This window comes from Rhinoderma darwinii, chromosome 6, assembly GCF_050947455.1.
Source record: "Rhinoderma darwinii isolate aRhiDar2 chromosome 6, aRhiDar2.hap1, whole genome shotgun sequence".
NCBI classification, from domain to species: domain Eukaryota; kingdom Metazoa; phylum Chordata; class Amphibia; order Anura; family Rhinodermatidae; genus Rhinoderma; species Rhinoderma darwinii.
Genome location: NC_134692.1, coordinates 1,780,799 through 1,794,101, shown reverse-complemented (window position 1 = coordinate 1,794,101; position 13,303 = coordinate 1,780,799). Strand labels below are relative to the sequence as shown.

At 46.5% G+C, this 13,303-nt stretch overlaps 1 protein-coding gene across 1 annotated transcript in view; it reads right to left on the bottom strand.

The window, feature by feature from the left end:
- LOC142655166 (protein mono-ADP-ribosyltransferase PARP14-like) overlaps window positions 1–13,303 on the bottom strand; it is a 75,260-nt gene that overhangs the window by 18,055 nt on the left and 43,902 nt on the right. The window contains exon 10 of the mRNA XM_075828997.1: window positions 8,396–8,545. Coding sequence (XP_075685112.1) covers window positions 8,396–8,545 — 150 coding nt within the window. The remainder of the gene's footprint in view (window positions 1–8,395; window positions 8,546–13,303) is intronic.

Genomic DNA, 13,303 nt, shown 5'->3' with positions numbered 1-13,303 from the left:
TATGTGTCCGGTGTATAGATTACAGCAGCAGGGGGTTTATGTGCCCGGTGTATAGATTACAGCAGCAGGGGGTTTATGTGTCCGGTGTATAGATTACAGCAGCAGGGGGTTTATGTGTCCGGTGTATAGATTACAGCAGCAGGAGGTTTATGTGCCCGGTGTATAGATTACAGCAGCAGGGGGTTTATGTGCCCGGTGTATAGATTACAGCAGCAGGGGGTTTATGTGCCCGGTGTATAGATTACAGCAGCAGGGGGTTTATGTGTCCGGTGTATAGATTACAGCAGCGGGGGGTTTATGTGTCCGGTGTATAGATTACAGCAGCAGGAGGTTTATGTGTCCGGTGTATAGATTACAGCAGCAGGGGGTTTATGTGTCCGGTGTATAGATTACAGCAGCAGGGGGTTTATGTGCCCGGTGTATAGATTACAGCAGCAGGGGGTTTATGTGCCCGGTGTATAGATTACAGCAGCAGGGGGTTTATGTGCCCGGTGTATAGATTACAGCAGCAGGGGGTTTATGTGTCCGGTGTATAGATTACAGCAGCAGGAGGTTTATGTGTCCGGTGTATAGATTACAGCAGCAGGGGGTTTATGTGTCCGGTGTATAGATTACAGCAGCAGGGGGTTTATGTGTCCGGTGTATAGATTACAGCAGCAGGAGGTTTATGTGCCCGGTGTATAGATTACAGCAGCGGGAGGTTTATGTGTCCGGTGTGTAGATTACAGCAGCAGGGGGTTTATGTGTCCGGTGTATAGATTACAGCAGCAGGGGGTTTATGTGTCCGGTGTATAGATTACAGCAGCAGGAGGTTTATGTGTCCGGTGTATAGATTACAGCAGCAGGAGGTTTATGTGTCCGGTGTATAGATTACAGCAGCAGGAGGTTTATGTGCCCGGTGTATAGATTACAGCAGCGGGAGGTTTATGTGTCCGGTGTGTAGATTACAGCAGCAGGGGGTTTATGTGTCCGGTGTATAGATTACAGCAGCAGGAGGTTTATGTGTCCGGTGTATAGATTACAGCAGCAGGGGGTTTATGTGTCCGGTGTATAGATTACAGCAGCAGGAGGTTTATGTGTCCGGTGTATAGATTACAGCAGCAGGAGGTTTATGTGCCCGGTGTATAGATTACAGCAGCAGGAGGTTTATGTGTCCGGTGTATAGATTACAGCAGCAGGAGGTTTATGTGTCCGGTGTGTAGATTACAGCAGCAGGAGGTTTATGTGTCCGGTGTATAGATTACAGCAGCGGGAGGTTTATGTGTCCGGTGTATAGATTACAGCAGCGGGAGGTTTATGTGTCCGGTGTATAGATTACAGCAGCAGGAGGTTTATGTGTCCGGTGTATAGATTACAGCAGCAGGGGGTTTATGTGCCCGGTGTGTAGATTACAGCAGCAGGGGGTTTATGTGTCCAGTGTATAGATTACAGCAGCAGGGGGTTTATGTGCCCGGTGTATAGATTACAGCAGCAGGAGGTTTATGTGTCCGGTGTATAGATTACAGCAGCGGGGGGTTTATGTGCCCGGTGTGTAGATTACAGCAGCGGGGGGTTTATGTGTCCGGTGTATAGATTACAGCAGCAGCGGGTTTATGTGTCCGGTGTATAGATTACAGCAGCAGGGGGTTTATGTGTCCGGTGTATAGATTACAGCAGCAGGAGGTTTATGTGTCCGGTGTGTAGATTACAGCAGCAGGGGGTTTATGTGTCCGGTGTATAGATTACAGCAGCAGGGGGTTTATGTGTCCAGTGTGTAGATTACAGCAGCGGGGGGTTTATGTGTCCGGTGTGTAGATTACAGCAGCAGGAGGTTTATGTGTCCGGTGTATAGATTACAGCAGCAGGGGGTTTATGTGCCCGGTGTGTAGATTACAGCAGCAGGGGGTTTATGTGCCCGGTGTGTAGATTACAGCAGCAGGGGGTTTATGTGCCCGGTGTATAGATTACAGCAGCGGGGGGTTTATGTGTCCGGTGTGTAGATTACAGCAGCGGGGGGTTTATGTGTCCGGTGTGTAGATTACAGCAGCAGGGGGTTTATGTGTCCGGTGTATAGATTACAGCAGCGGGAGGTTTATGTGTCCGGTGTATAGATTACAGCAGCGGGGGGTTTATGTGTCCGGTGTATAGATTACAGCAGCAGGGGGTTTATGTGTCCGGTGTATAGATTACAGCAGCAGGGGGTTTATGTGTCCGGTGTATAGATTACAGCAGCAGGGGGTTTATGTGTCCGGTGTATAGATTACAGCAGCAGGAGGTTTATGTGTCCGGTGTATAGATTACAGCAGCAGGAGGTTTATGTGTCCGGTGTATAGATTACAGCAGCGGGGGGTTTATGTGTCCGGTGTATAGATTACAGCAGCGGGAGGTTTATGTGTCCGGTGTGTAGATTACAGCAGCAGGGGGTTTATGTGTCCGGTGTATAGATTACAGCAGCGGGGGGTTTATGTGTCCGGTGTATGGATTACAGCAGCAGGGGGTTTATGTGTCCGGTGTATAGATTACAGCAGCAGGAGGTTTATGTGTCCGGTGTATAGATTACAGCAGCAGGGGGTTTATGTGTCCGGTGTATAGATTACAGCAGCAGGGGGTTTATGTGCCCGGTGTATAGATTACAGCAGCAGGAGGTTTATGTGCCCGGTGTATAGATTACAGCAGCAGGGGGTTTATGTGTCCGGTGTATAGATTACAGCAGCAGCAGGTTTATGTGTCCGGTGTATAGATTACAGCAGCGGGAGGTTTATGTGTCCGGTGTATAGATTACAGCAGCAGGGGGTTTATGTGTCCGGTGTATAGATTACAGCAGCAGGAGGTTTATGTGCCCGGTGTATAGATTACAGCAGCAGGGGGTTTATGTGTCCGGTGTGTAGATTACAGCAGCAGGAGGTTTATGTGTCCGGTGTATAGATTACAGCAGCGGGGGTTTATGTGCCCGGTGTATAGATTACAGCAGCAGGGGGTTTATGTGTCCGGTGTATAGATTACAGCAGCGGGAGGTTTATGTGTCCGGTGTACAGATTACAGCAGCGGGAGGTTTATGTGTCCGGTGTATAGATTACAGCAGCGGGGGGTTTATGTGTCCGGTGTATAGATTACAGCAGCAGGAGGTTTATGTGTCCGGTGTATGGATTACAGCAGCAGGGGGTTTATGTGTCCGGTGTATAGATTACAGCAGCAGGAGGTTTATGTGTCCGGTGTGTAGATTACAGCAGCAGGAGGTTTATGTGTCCGGTGTATAGATTACAGCAGCAGGGGGTTTATGTGTCCGGTGTATAGATTACAGCAGCAGGGGGTTTATGTGTCCGGTGTATAGATTACAGCAGCAGGAGGTTTATGTGTCCGGTGTATAGATTACAGCAGCAGGGGGTTTATGTGTCCGGTGTATAGATTACAGCAGCAGGAGGTTTATGTGTCCGGTGTATAGATTACAGCAGCAGGAGGTTTATGTGTCCGGTGTATAGATTACAGCAGCAGGGGGTTTATGTGTCCGGTGTATAGATTACAGCAGCAGGAGGTTTATGTGCCCGGTGTATAGATTACAGCAGCAGGGGGTTTATGTGTCCGGTGTATAGATTACAGCAGCAGGGGGTTTATGTGTCCGGTGTGTAGATTACAGCAGCAGGAGGTTTATGTGTCCGGTGTATAGATTACAGCAGCAGGAGGTTTATGTGTCCGGTGTATAGATTACAGCAGCAGGAGGTTTATGTGTCCGGTGTATAGATTACAGCAGCAGGGGGTTTATGTGTCCGGTGTATAGATTACAGCAGCAGGGGGTTTATGTGTCCGGTGTATAGATTACAGCAGCAGGGGGTTTATGTGTCCGGTGTATAGATTACAGCAGCAGGAGGTTTATGTGTCCGGTGTATAGATTACAGCAGCAGGAGGTTTATGTGTCCGGTGTATAGATTACAGCAGCAGGAGGTTTATGTGTCCGGTGTATAGATTACAGCAGCAGGGGGTTTATGTGTCCGGTGTATAGATTACAGCAGCGGGGGGTTTATGTGCCCGGTGTATAGATTACAGCAGCGGGGGGTTTATGTGTCCGGTGTATAGATTACAGCAGCGGGGGGTTTATGTGTCCGGTGTATAGATTACAGCAGCAGGAGGTTTATGTGTCCGGTGTATAGATTACAGCAGCAGCAGGTTTATGTGTCCGGTGTATAGATTACAGCAGCAGGAGGTTTATGTGTCCGGTGTATAGATTACAGCAGCAGGAGGTTTATGTGTCCGGTGTATAGATTACAGCAGCAGGGGGTTTATGTGTCCGGTGTATAGATTACAGCAGCGGGGGGTTTATGTGTCCGGTGTATAGATTACAGCAGCAGGGGGTTTATGTGTCCGGTGTATAGATTACAGCAGCGGGGGGTTTATGTGTCCGGTGTGTAGATTACAGCAGCAGGGGGTTTATGTGTCCGGTGTATAGATTACAGCAGCGGGGGGTTTATGTGTCCGGTGTATAGATTACAGCAGCGGGGGGTTTATGTGTCCGGTGTATAGATTACAGCAGCAGGGGGTTTATGTGTCCGGTGTATAGATTACAGCAGCGGGAGGTTTATGTGTCCGGTGTATGGATTACAGCAGCAGGGGGTTTATGTGTCCGGTGTGTAGATTACAGCAGCAGGGGGTTTATGTGTCCGGTGTATAGATTACAGCAGCAGGGGGTTTGTGTGTCCGGTGTATAGATTACAGCAGCAGGAGGTTTATGTGTCCAGTGTGTAGATTACAGCAGCAGGGGGTTTATGTGTCCGGTGTATAGATTACAGCAGCAGGGGGTTTATGTGTCCGGTGTATAGATTACAGCAGCAGGGGGTTTATGTGTCCGGTGTATAGATTACAGCAGCAGCAGGTTTATGTGTCCGGTGTATAGATTACAGCAGCGGGAGGTTTATGTGTCCGGTGTGTAGATTACAGCAGCAGGGGGTTTATGTGTCCGGTGTATAGATTACAGCAGCAGGAGGTTTATGTGTCCGGTGTATAGATTACAGCAGCAGGGGGTTTATGTGTCCGGTGTGTAGATTACAGCAGCAGGAGGTTTATGTGTCCGGTGTATAGATTACAGCAGCGGGGGGTTTATGTGTCCGGTGTGTAGATTACAGCAGCAGGGGGTTTATGTGTCCGGTGTATAGATTACAGCAGCAGGGGGTTTATGTGTCCGGTGTGTAGATTACAGCAGCAGGGGGTTTATGTGTCCGGTGTGTAGATTACAGCAGCAGGGGGTTTATGTGTCTGGTGTATAGATTACAGCAGCGGGAGGTTTATGTGTCCGGTGTATAGATTACAGCAGCGGGGGGTTTATGTGTCCGGTGTGTAGATTACAGCAGCAGGGGGTTTGTGTGTCCGGTGTATAGATTACAGCAGCAGGAGGTTTATGTGTCCAGTGTGTAGATTACAGCAGCAGGAGGTTTATGTGTCCGGTGTATAGATTACAGCAGCAGGGGGTTTATGTGTCCGGTGTGTAGATTACAGCAGCAGGAGGTTTATGTGTCCGGTGTATAGATTACAGCAGCAGGGGGTTTATGTGTCCGGTGTGTAGATTACAGCAGCAGGAGGTTTATGTGTCCGGTGTATAGATTACAGCAGCGGGGGGTTTATGTGTCCGGTGTATAGATTACAGCAGCAGGGGGTTTATGTGTCCGGTGTGTAGATTACAGCAGCAGGGGGTTTATGTGCCCGGTGTGTAGATTACAGCAGCAGGAGGTTTATGTGCCCGGTGTATAGATTACAGCAGCAGGAGGTTTATGTGCCCGGTGTATAGATTACAGCAGCGGGAGGTTTATGTGTCCGGTGTATAGATTACAGCAGCAGGGGGTTTATGTGCCCGGTGTATAGATTACAGCAGCGGGAGGTTTATGTGTCCGGTGTATAGATTACAGCAGCAGGAGGTTTATGTGCCCGGTGTATAGATTACAGCAGCAGGAGGTTTATGTGTCCGGTGTGTAGATTACAGCAGCAGGGGGTTTATGTGTCCGGTGTATAGATTACAGCAGCGGGGGGTTTATGTGTCCGGTGTGTAGATTACAGCAGCAGGAGGTTTATGTGTCCGGTGTGTAGATTACAGCAGCAGGAGGTTTATGTGCCCGGTGTATAGATTACAGCAGCAGGAGGTTTATGTGTCCGGTGTGTAGATTACAGCAGCAGGGGGTTTATGTGTCCGGTGTATAGATTACAGCAGCGGGGGGTTTATGTGTCCGGTGTATAGATTACAGCAGCAGGAGGTTTATGTGTCCGGTGTATAGATTACAGCAGCAGGAGGTTTATGTGTCCGGTGTATAGATTACAGCAGCAGGGGGTTTATGTGTCCGGTGTATAGATTACAGCAGCAGGGGGTTTATGTGTCCGGTGTGTAGATTACAGCAGCGGGGGGTTTATGTGTCCGGTGTATAGATTACAGCAGCAGGAGGTTTATGTGTCCGGTGTATAGATTACAGCAGCAGGGGGTTTATGTGTCCGGTGTGTAGATTACAGCAGCAGGAGGTTTATGTGTCCGGTGTATAGATTACAGCAGCAGGGGGTTTATGTGTCCGGTGTGTAGATTACAGCAGCAGGGGGTTTATGTGTCCGGTGTATAGATTACAGCAGCAGGAGGTTTATGTGTCCGGTGTATAGATTACAGCAGCAGGGGGCTTATGTGCCCGGTGTGTAGATTACAGCAGCGGGGGGTTTATGTGTCCGGTGTGTAGATTACAGCAGCAGGAGGTTTATGTGTCCGGTGTATAGATTACAGCAGCAGGGGGCTTATGTGCCCGGTGTGTAGATTACAGCAGCGGGAGGTTTATGTGTCCGGTGTATAGATTACAGCAGCAGGAGGTTTATGTGTCCGGTGTATAGATTACAGCAGCAGGAGGTTTATGTGTCCGGTGTGTAGATTACAGCAGCAGCAGGTTTATGTGTCCGGTGTATAGATTACAGCAGCGGGGGGTTTATGTGTCCGGTGTGTAGATTACAGCAGCAGGGGGTTTATGTGTCCGGTGTGTAGATTACAGCAGCAGGGGGTTTATGTGTCCGGTGTGTAGATTACAGCAGCAGGGGGTTTATGTGCCCGGTGTATAGATTACAGCAGCAGGAGGTTTATGTGTCCGGTGTGTAGATTACAGCAGCAGGGGGTTTATGTGTCCGGTGTATAGATTACAGCAGCAGGAGGTTTATGTGTCCGGTGTATAGATTACAGCAGTAGGGGGTTTATGTTTCCGGTGTATAGATTACAGCAGCAGGAGGTTTATGTGTCCGGTGTATAGATTACAGCAGCGGGGGGTTTATGTGTCCGGTGTGTAGATTACAGCAGCAGGGGGTTTATGTGCCCGGTGTATAGATTACAGCAGCAGGAGGTTTATGTGTCCGGTGTGTAGATTACAGCAGCAGGGGGTTTATGTGTCCGGTGTATAGATTACAGCAGCAGGAGGTTTATGTGTCCGGTGTGTAGATTACAGCAGCAGGGGGTTTATGTGTCCGGTGTGTAGATTACAGCAGCAGGAGGTTTATGTGTCCGGTGTATAGATTACAGCAGCAGGGGGTTTATGTGTCCGGTGTATAGATTACAGCAGCAGGAGGTTTATGTGTCCGGTGTATAGATTACAGCAGCAGGGGGTTTATGTGCCCGGTGTATAGATTACAGCAGCAGGGGGTTTATGTGTCCGGTGTATAGATTACAGCAGCAGGGGGTTTATGTGTCCGGTGTATAGATTACAGCAGCAGGAGGTTTATGTGTCCGGTGTATAGATTACAGCAGCGGGGGGTTTATGTGTCCGGTGTATAGATTACAGCAGCGGGGGGTTTATGTGTCCGGTGTATAGATTACAGCAGCAGGAGGTTTATGTGCCCGGTGTATAGATTACAGCAGCAGGAGGTTTATGTGTCCGGTGTATAGATTACAGCAGCAGGGGGTTTATGTGTCCGGTGTATAGATTACAGCAGCAGGAGGTTTATGTGCCCGGTGTATAGATTACAGCAGCAGGGGGTTTATGTGTTCGGTGTATAGATTACAGCAGCAGGAGGTTTATGTGTCCGGTGTATGGATTACAGCAGCAGGGGGTTTATGTGTCCGGTGTATGGATTACAGCAGCAGGGGGTTTATGTGTCCGGTGTATAGATTACAGCAGCAGGAGGTTTATGTGCCCGGTGTATAGATTACAGCAGCAGGGGGTTTATGTGTTCGGTGTATAGATTACAGCAGCAGGAGGTTTATGTGTCCGGTGTATGGATTACAGCAGCAGGGGGTTTATGTGTCCGGTGTATGGATTACAGCAGCAGGGGGTTTATGCGCCTAGTTTGGAGCTTACAGGTGTATAGGGCCTAACATATCCAGTGTGGAGTCTATGGGCGGCTTTACACAGGTGTCCATCTTCGGGGCTAGAACAATGGTCCCAGATATTGGTTGGATATAAGTATTTTGAAGACTCACCTGAGTGAAGGCTAAAATTGTTATTGGAGGAGTTGACGACGACTTCAGCCTCTTCCTTGGTTATATCTCCGGTCTTGACTTGGAAGGTAAGAGATCCGATCCTCATTTCATGAACTCCCAAAGATGAATTTGTGACCGTTCCACAAAAAACTGCAAGACAGAAGAGGTCAAGGATCATCTGCATAAAATAGAACTAATTTCCAGTGGCGAAACTCAAAGCTTGTAAAGGAAACCCCGGCAATGCTTCCGACCGCCTCACCGCATGTCCTCCCTTATTATTGGCAATCAAAGCTTTATATTTATTTGTCCTGTGTCTTTAATGGATTGGACGGACAAACTACAGGGAAGAACTTGGATGACAGTCACCCACGGGAGCACGAACGATCTCGGATGAAAGCCTTACGAATCTTTTATATAGATTTAAATCTCCTTGCTTGGCAGACCTCCCACTCCAGACTGTAGCCCGGCCCAGGAGGAACGCACAGGTTGTTACCGGACTCTGCGGCTACATTATATTCACCCAGAACCCCACTATGGTGTAATTCAGGTCTGTCTCGCCTGGAGTCTCTGCCGGGCGCGGTGCGGTGGGCAGGGGTTAAATTCTTGGATCAACTTTACTCTACTGATACTGGTTTTCTATCCTTTTCTGACCTTGAGGGACACTATGGGGTCTCGAGAAAGACCTTTTTTACATTACCTTCTATTACGACTCGCCTGTGTGGCTCAATTTGGCTGTTTAACCTCGAGTGAAGTTTCTCTAAATTGGAAAACCTCCCTGGTGTCCTGAACCTTTCTAAGGTCTTCACTAAATGCTTTGCTACGCTCTCCTGGTCATAGTCCCTTTGTCAGGGCTTTTGCTAAGAGTGTGTTCACCTCCACGTTCAATTCCGTTGACTGGTTCCATCAGACCTTGCCATGGGAGGAACCATCAACGGAAAGACAGTCGGAAACCATAGCTTTCCGTTAGCATGACTAGTGATTTCAATGGTAATGCTTCCATTGCTAAATGTTTCCATTTGTCTCTATTCGGTAAGGTTTCAGTTTTTTGGACTGAATCAATAGCACAGTCGCCTGCGCTATTGTTTCTGTCAAAAAGAACCGAAACCTTACGGAATAGAGACAAACGGAAACCATTAGCAACGGAAGCATTACCATTGAAATCACTAGTCATGCTAACGGAAAGCTATGGTTTCCGACTGTCTTTCAGTCGATGGGTTCCTCCCACGGAACCCATCAACGGAACCTAACGCGGATGTGAACAGGCCCTAAGTGGCATGGTGATATCCCTGAGGTGACGGAGGAGGAGTGGAGGGAGGTGGAACTCAACTGTTTTGATTCAGTAGTGAATGCAAGAGACTTCCTGACACAATCTCGTTTTCTGCACCGGATTTACTATATTGCGGTCAGGCTTCAGAAAATGGGAGCGTCCGTTTCAGATTTTTGTTTTAGATGCCAATCCACCGTTCGCCATATACAGTGAAGTGCCATGTCCCAAGGTCTCACCCTTCTGGACTGAAGTGATAGAGTTCCTTTATGTTCATTTTGAGCTCCCTCGACGCCTCACCCCACAGATCTATCTCTTGGGTATTATAAACAATATTGTCCCAAAGTATTATGAAAAAAATGTATTCCGTTTTACTCTATTTTGCGCCAGAAAAGTCTTGATCATGACTTAGGCCACAACATGTCGGAGCTTAAAGGGTAACTAAACGTTTGACAAACTGACATGTCAAAGTGAAGTGTCAGAAGTTTTGATTGGTGGGAGTCAGAGTACGGAGACCCCCACCAATCTCTAAAACAAAGCCGTAGAAGCGCTCGTGTAAGCGCTCAGCCACTAAGTTTCTGTTTGGCTTTTTCCCGGAAAGCCGATGTATTGGAGGACGGGCTCATAGACTTTCTTTTGAGCCCGTACTCGGATACATCGGCTTTCCAGAAAAAGACGGCCAAGAAGCAGCTCAGCGATCACATGAGACTTTCTGCCGCTTCGTTTTAGCGATTGGTGGGGGTCCCAGTGCTCGGACCCTCACCAATCAAAACTTATGACACGTCACTATAACATGTCAGAAGATTGTCAAATGTTTAGTTACCCTTTAATCCATTGGTTGCAATTTATCAACAAATATATACCCATGTACCAAAAACTAGATCACAATAGAAAATGTCCTTATAAATTTGGGAAGATTTGGGCAAGGTGGTTGGAGACTTCGGTAACTGCGGTGTAAACCATCCTTCAGTATTGTGTAGGGTTATGTGACGCACTTGTTTTAATGTGGTAGGATTGGTGGTTTTTACTTTAAGCGTACGTGCACACACAAAATAAAAAACGTCAGAAAATACGGAGCTGTTTTCAAGGGAAAACAGCTCCTGATTTTCAGACCATTTTTTAACCAGTCGCGTTTTTCGTGGCATTTTTAACGGCTGAAATAGTGACATGCACTTATTTTTCGTGGCAGTTTTTTTAAGTGACCGTTTTGAAAAACAGTCGCGTAAAAAACGCCCCGTCGGAACAGAACGCCTTTTCTCATTGAAATCAATGGGCAGATGTTTGGAGGCGTTATGCTTCCGATTCTTCCGTCGTTTACGGCCCGAAAATGCCGAAATACACTCGGTGTGAACAAACCCTTAGAGGCAATGACTGACTATTATGATAATGCATTATATACACTTGCTATGTATCCTGCTCCTGTCTCTTGCCTCCTTGTATGATGTACGGTTGTCATATTCCTTGTTCAATAGCAAAAATAAAAAACAATCCACAGTCATCCACCAGGACGACTGAATGAGTGACAATGGCGGAGCACCCAGAACCAAGGAGCTCAGTGGTTGTCACCCAATACATGGCCTAGGTTGTTGCTCTGCAAAGGTCCCGGCAAATTCTGGGTTCCATTTTAAATAGAAGAATAAAAAGAGGAAACCTCAGCCGGAGACCGATGATCAACAGAAAGATCCTGGTTTTCACTGGGGTTTCCCATTTAAGAGGTTTTTTTAATGAATTTTTATTTGGTACAATTTCTATTGAAACGTTTTAAACTTTTTCTTTAACAAAAAACCAAACTCCTTTCTTAACCCCAAAGTATAAAACATATGCAGCAAAGTACAGCAATGGAGAGTCTCAACAGCTTTAACCCCTTCCCTCTTTAGCCACTTTTGACCTTCCTGACCAAGCCTCATTTTTCAAATCTGACATGTTTCACTTTATGTGGTAATAACGTCGGAATGCTTGTACCTATCCAAGCGATTCTGAGATTGTTTTCTCGTGACACATTGGACTTTATGTTACTGGCAAAATTTGCCCGATACATTCAGTATTTAATTGTGAAAAACACCAAAATATAGTGAAAAATTGCAAAAAATAGCATTTTTATCAATTTAAATGTATCTGCTTGTAAGACAGGCAGTTATAACACACAAAATTGTTGCTAATTAACATCACCCATATGTCTACTTTAGTTTGGCATCGTTTTTTGAACATCCTTTTATTTTTCTAGGACGTTACAAGGCTTAGAACTTTAGCAGCAATTTCTCACATTTTCAAGAAAATTTCAAAAGGCTATTTTTACAGGGGCCAGTTCAGTTCTGAAGTGGCTTTGAGGGCCTTATATATTAGAAACCCCCAAAAAGTCACCCCATTTTAAAAACTGCACCCCTCAAAGTATTCAAAACAGCATTCAGAAAGTGTTTTAACCCTTTAGACGTTTCACAGGAATGAAAGCAATATAGAGGGGAAATTTATAAATTTCGGTTTTTTTTGCAGAAATTCATTTTGAATCCATTTTTTGTGTAACACAGAAAGTTTCACCAGAAAAATGCAACTCAATATTTATTGCCCAGATTCTGCAGTTTTTAGAAATATCCCACATGTCGCCCTAGCGTGCTTATGGACTGAAACACCGGCCTCCGAAGCAAAGGAGCACCTTGAGGATTTTGGGGCCTTGTTTTTATTACAATATATTTTAGGCACCATATCCGGTTTGAAGGACTCTTGCGGTGCCAAAACAGTGGAAACCGCCCACAAGTGACCCCATTTTGGAAACTACACCCCTTGAGGAAATTATCTAGGGGTATAGTGAGCATTTTGACCCCACAGATTTTTTGCAGAAATTATTGGAAGTAGGATGTGAAAAATGAAAATCTACATTTTTCCCAATAAAACGTAGGTTTAGCTAATTTTTTTTCATTTTCACAAGGTCTAAAAGAGAAAAAGCACCACAACATTTGTAGAGCAGTTTGTCCCGAGTAAAACAGTACCCCACATTTGATCATAGACTGCTGTTTGGACACACGGCAGGGCTTAGAAGTGAAGGAACCCCATTTGGCTTTTGGAGCTCAAATTTAGCAGGAATGGTTTGCGGATGCCATGTCGCATTTGCAAAGCCCCTGAGGGCACAAAACAGTGGAAACCCCCAACAAGTGACCCCATTTTGGAAACTACACCCCTTGAGGAAATTATCTAGGGGTATAGTGAGCATTTTGACCCCACAAATTTTTTGCAGAAATTATTGGAAGTAGGATGTGAAAATGAAAATCTACATTTTTCCCAATAAAACGTAGGTTTAGCTCATTTTTTTTCATTTCCACAAGGACTAAAAGAGAAAAAGCACCACAACATTTGTAGAGCAGTTTGTCCCGAGTAAAACAGTACCCCACATTTGATCATAGACTGCTGTTTGGACACACGGCAGGGCTTAGAAGGGAAGGAACCCCATTTGGCTTTTGGAGCTCAAATTTAGCAGGAATGGTTTGCGGAGGCCATGTCGCATTTGCAAAGCCCCTGAGGGCACAAAACAGTGGAAACCCCCCACAAGTGACCCCATTTTGGAAACTACACCCCTTGAGTAAATTATCTAGGGGTATAGTGAGCATTTTGACCCCACAGGCTTTTTGCAGAATTTATTGGAAGTAGGCCGT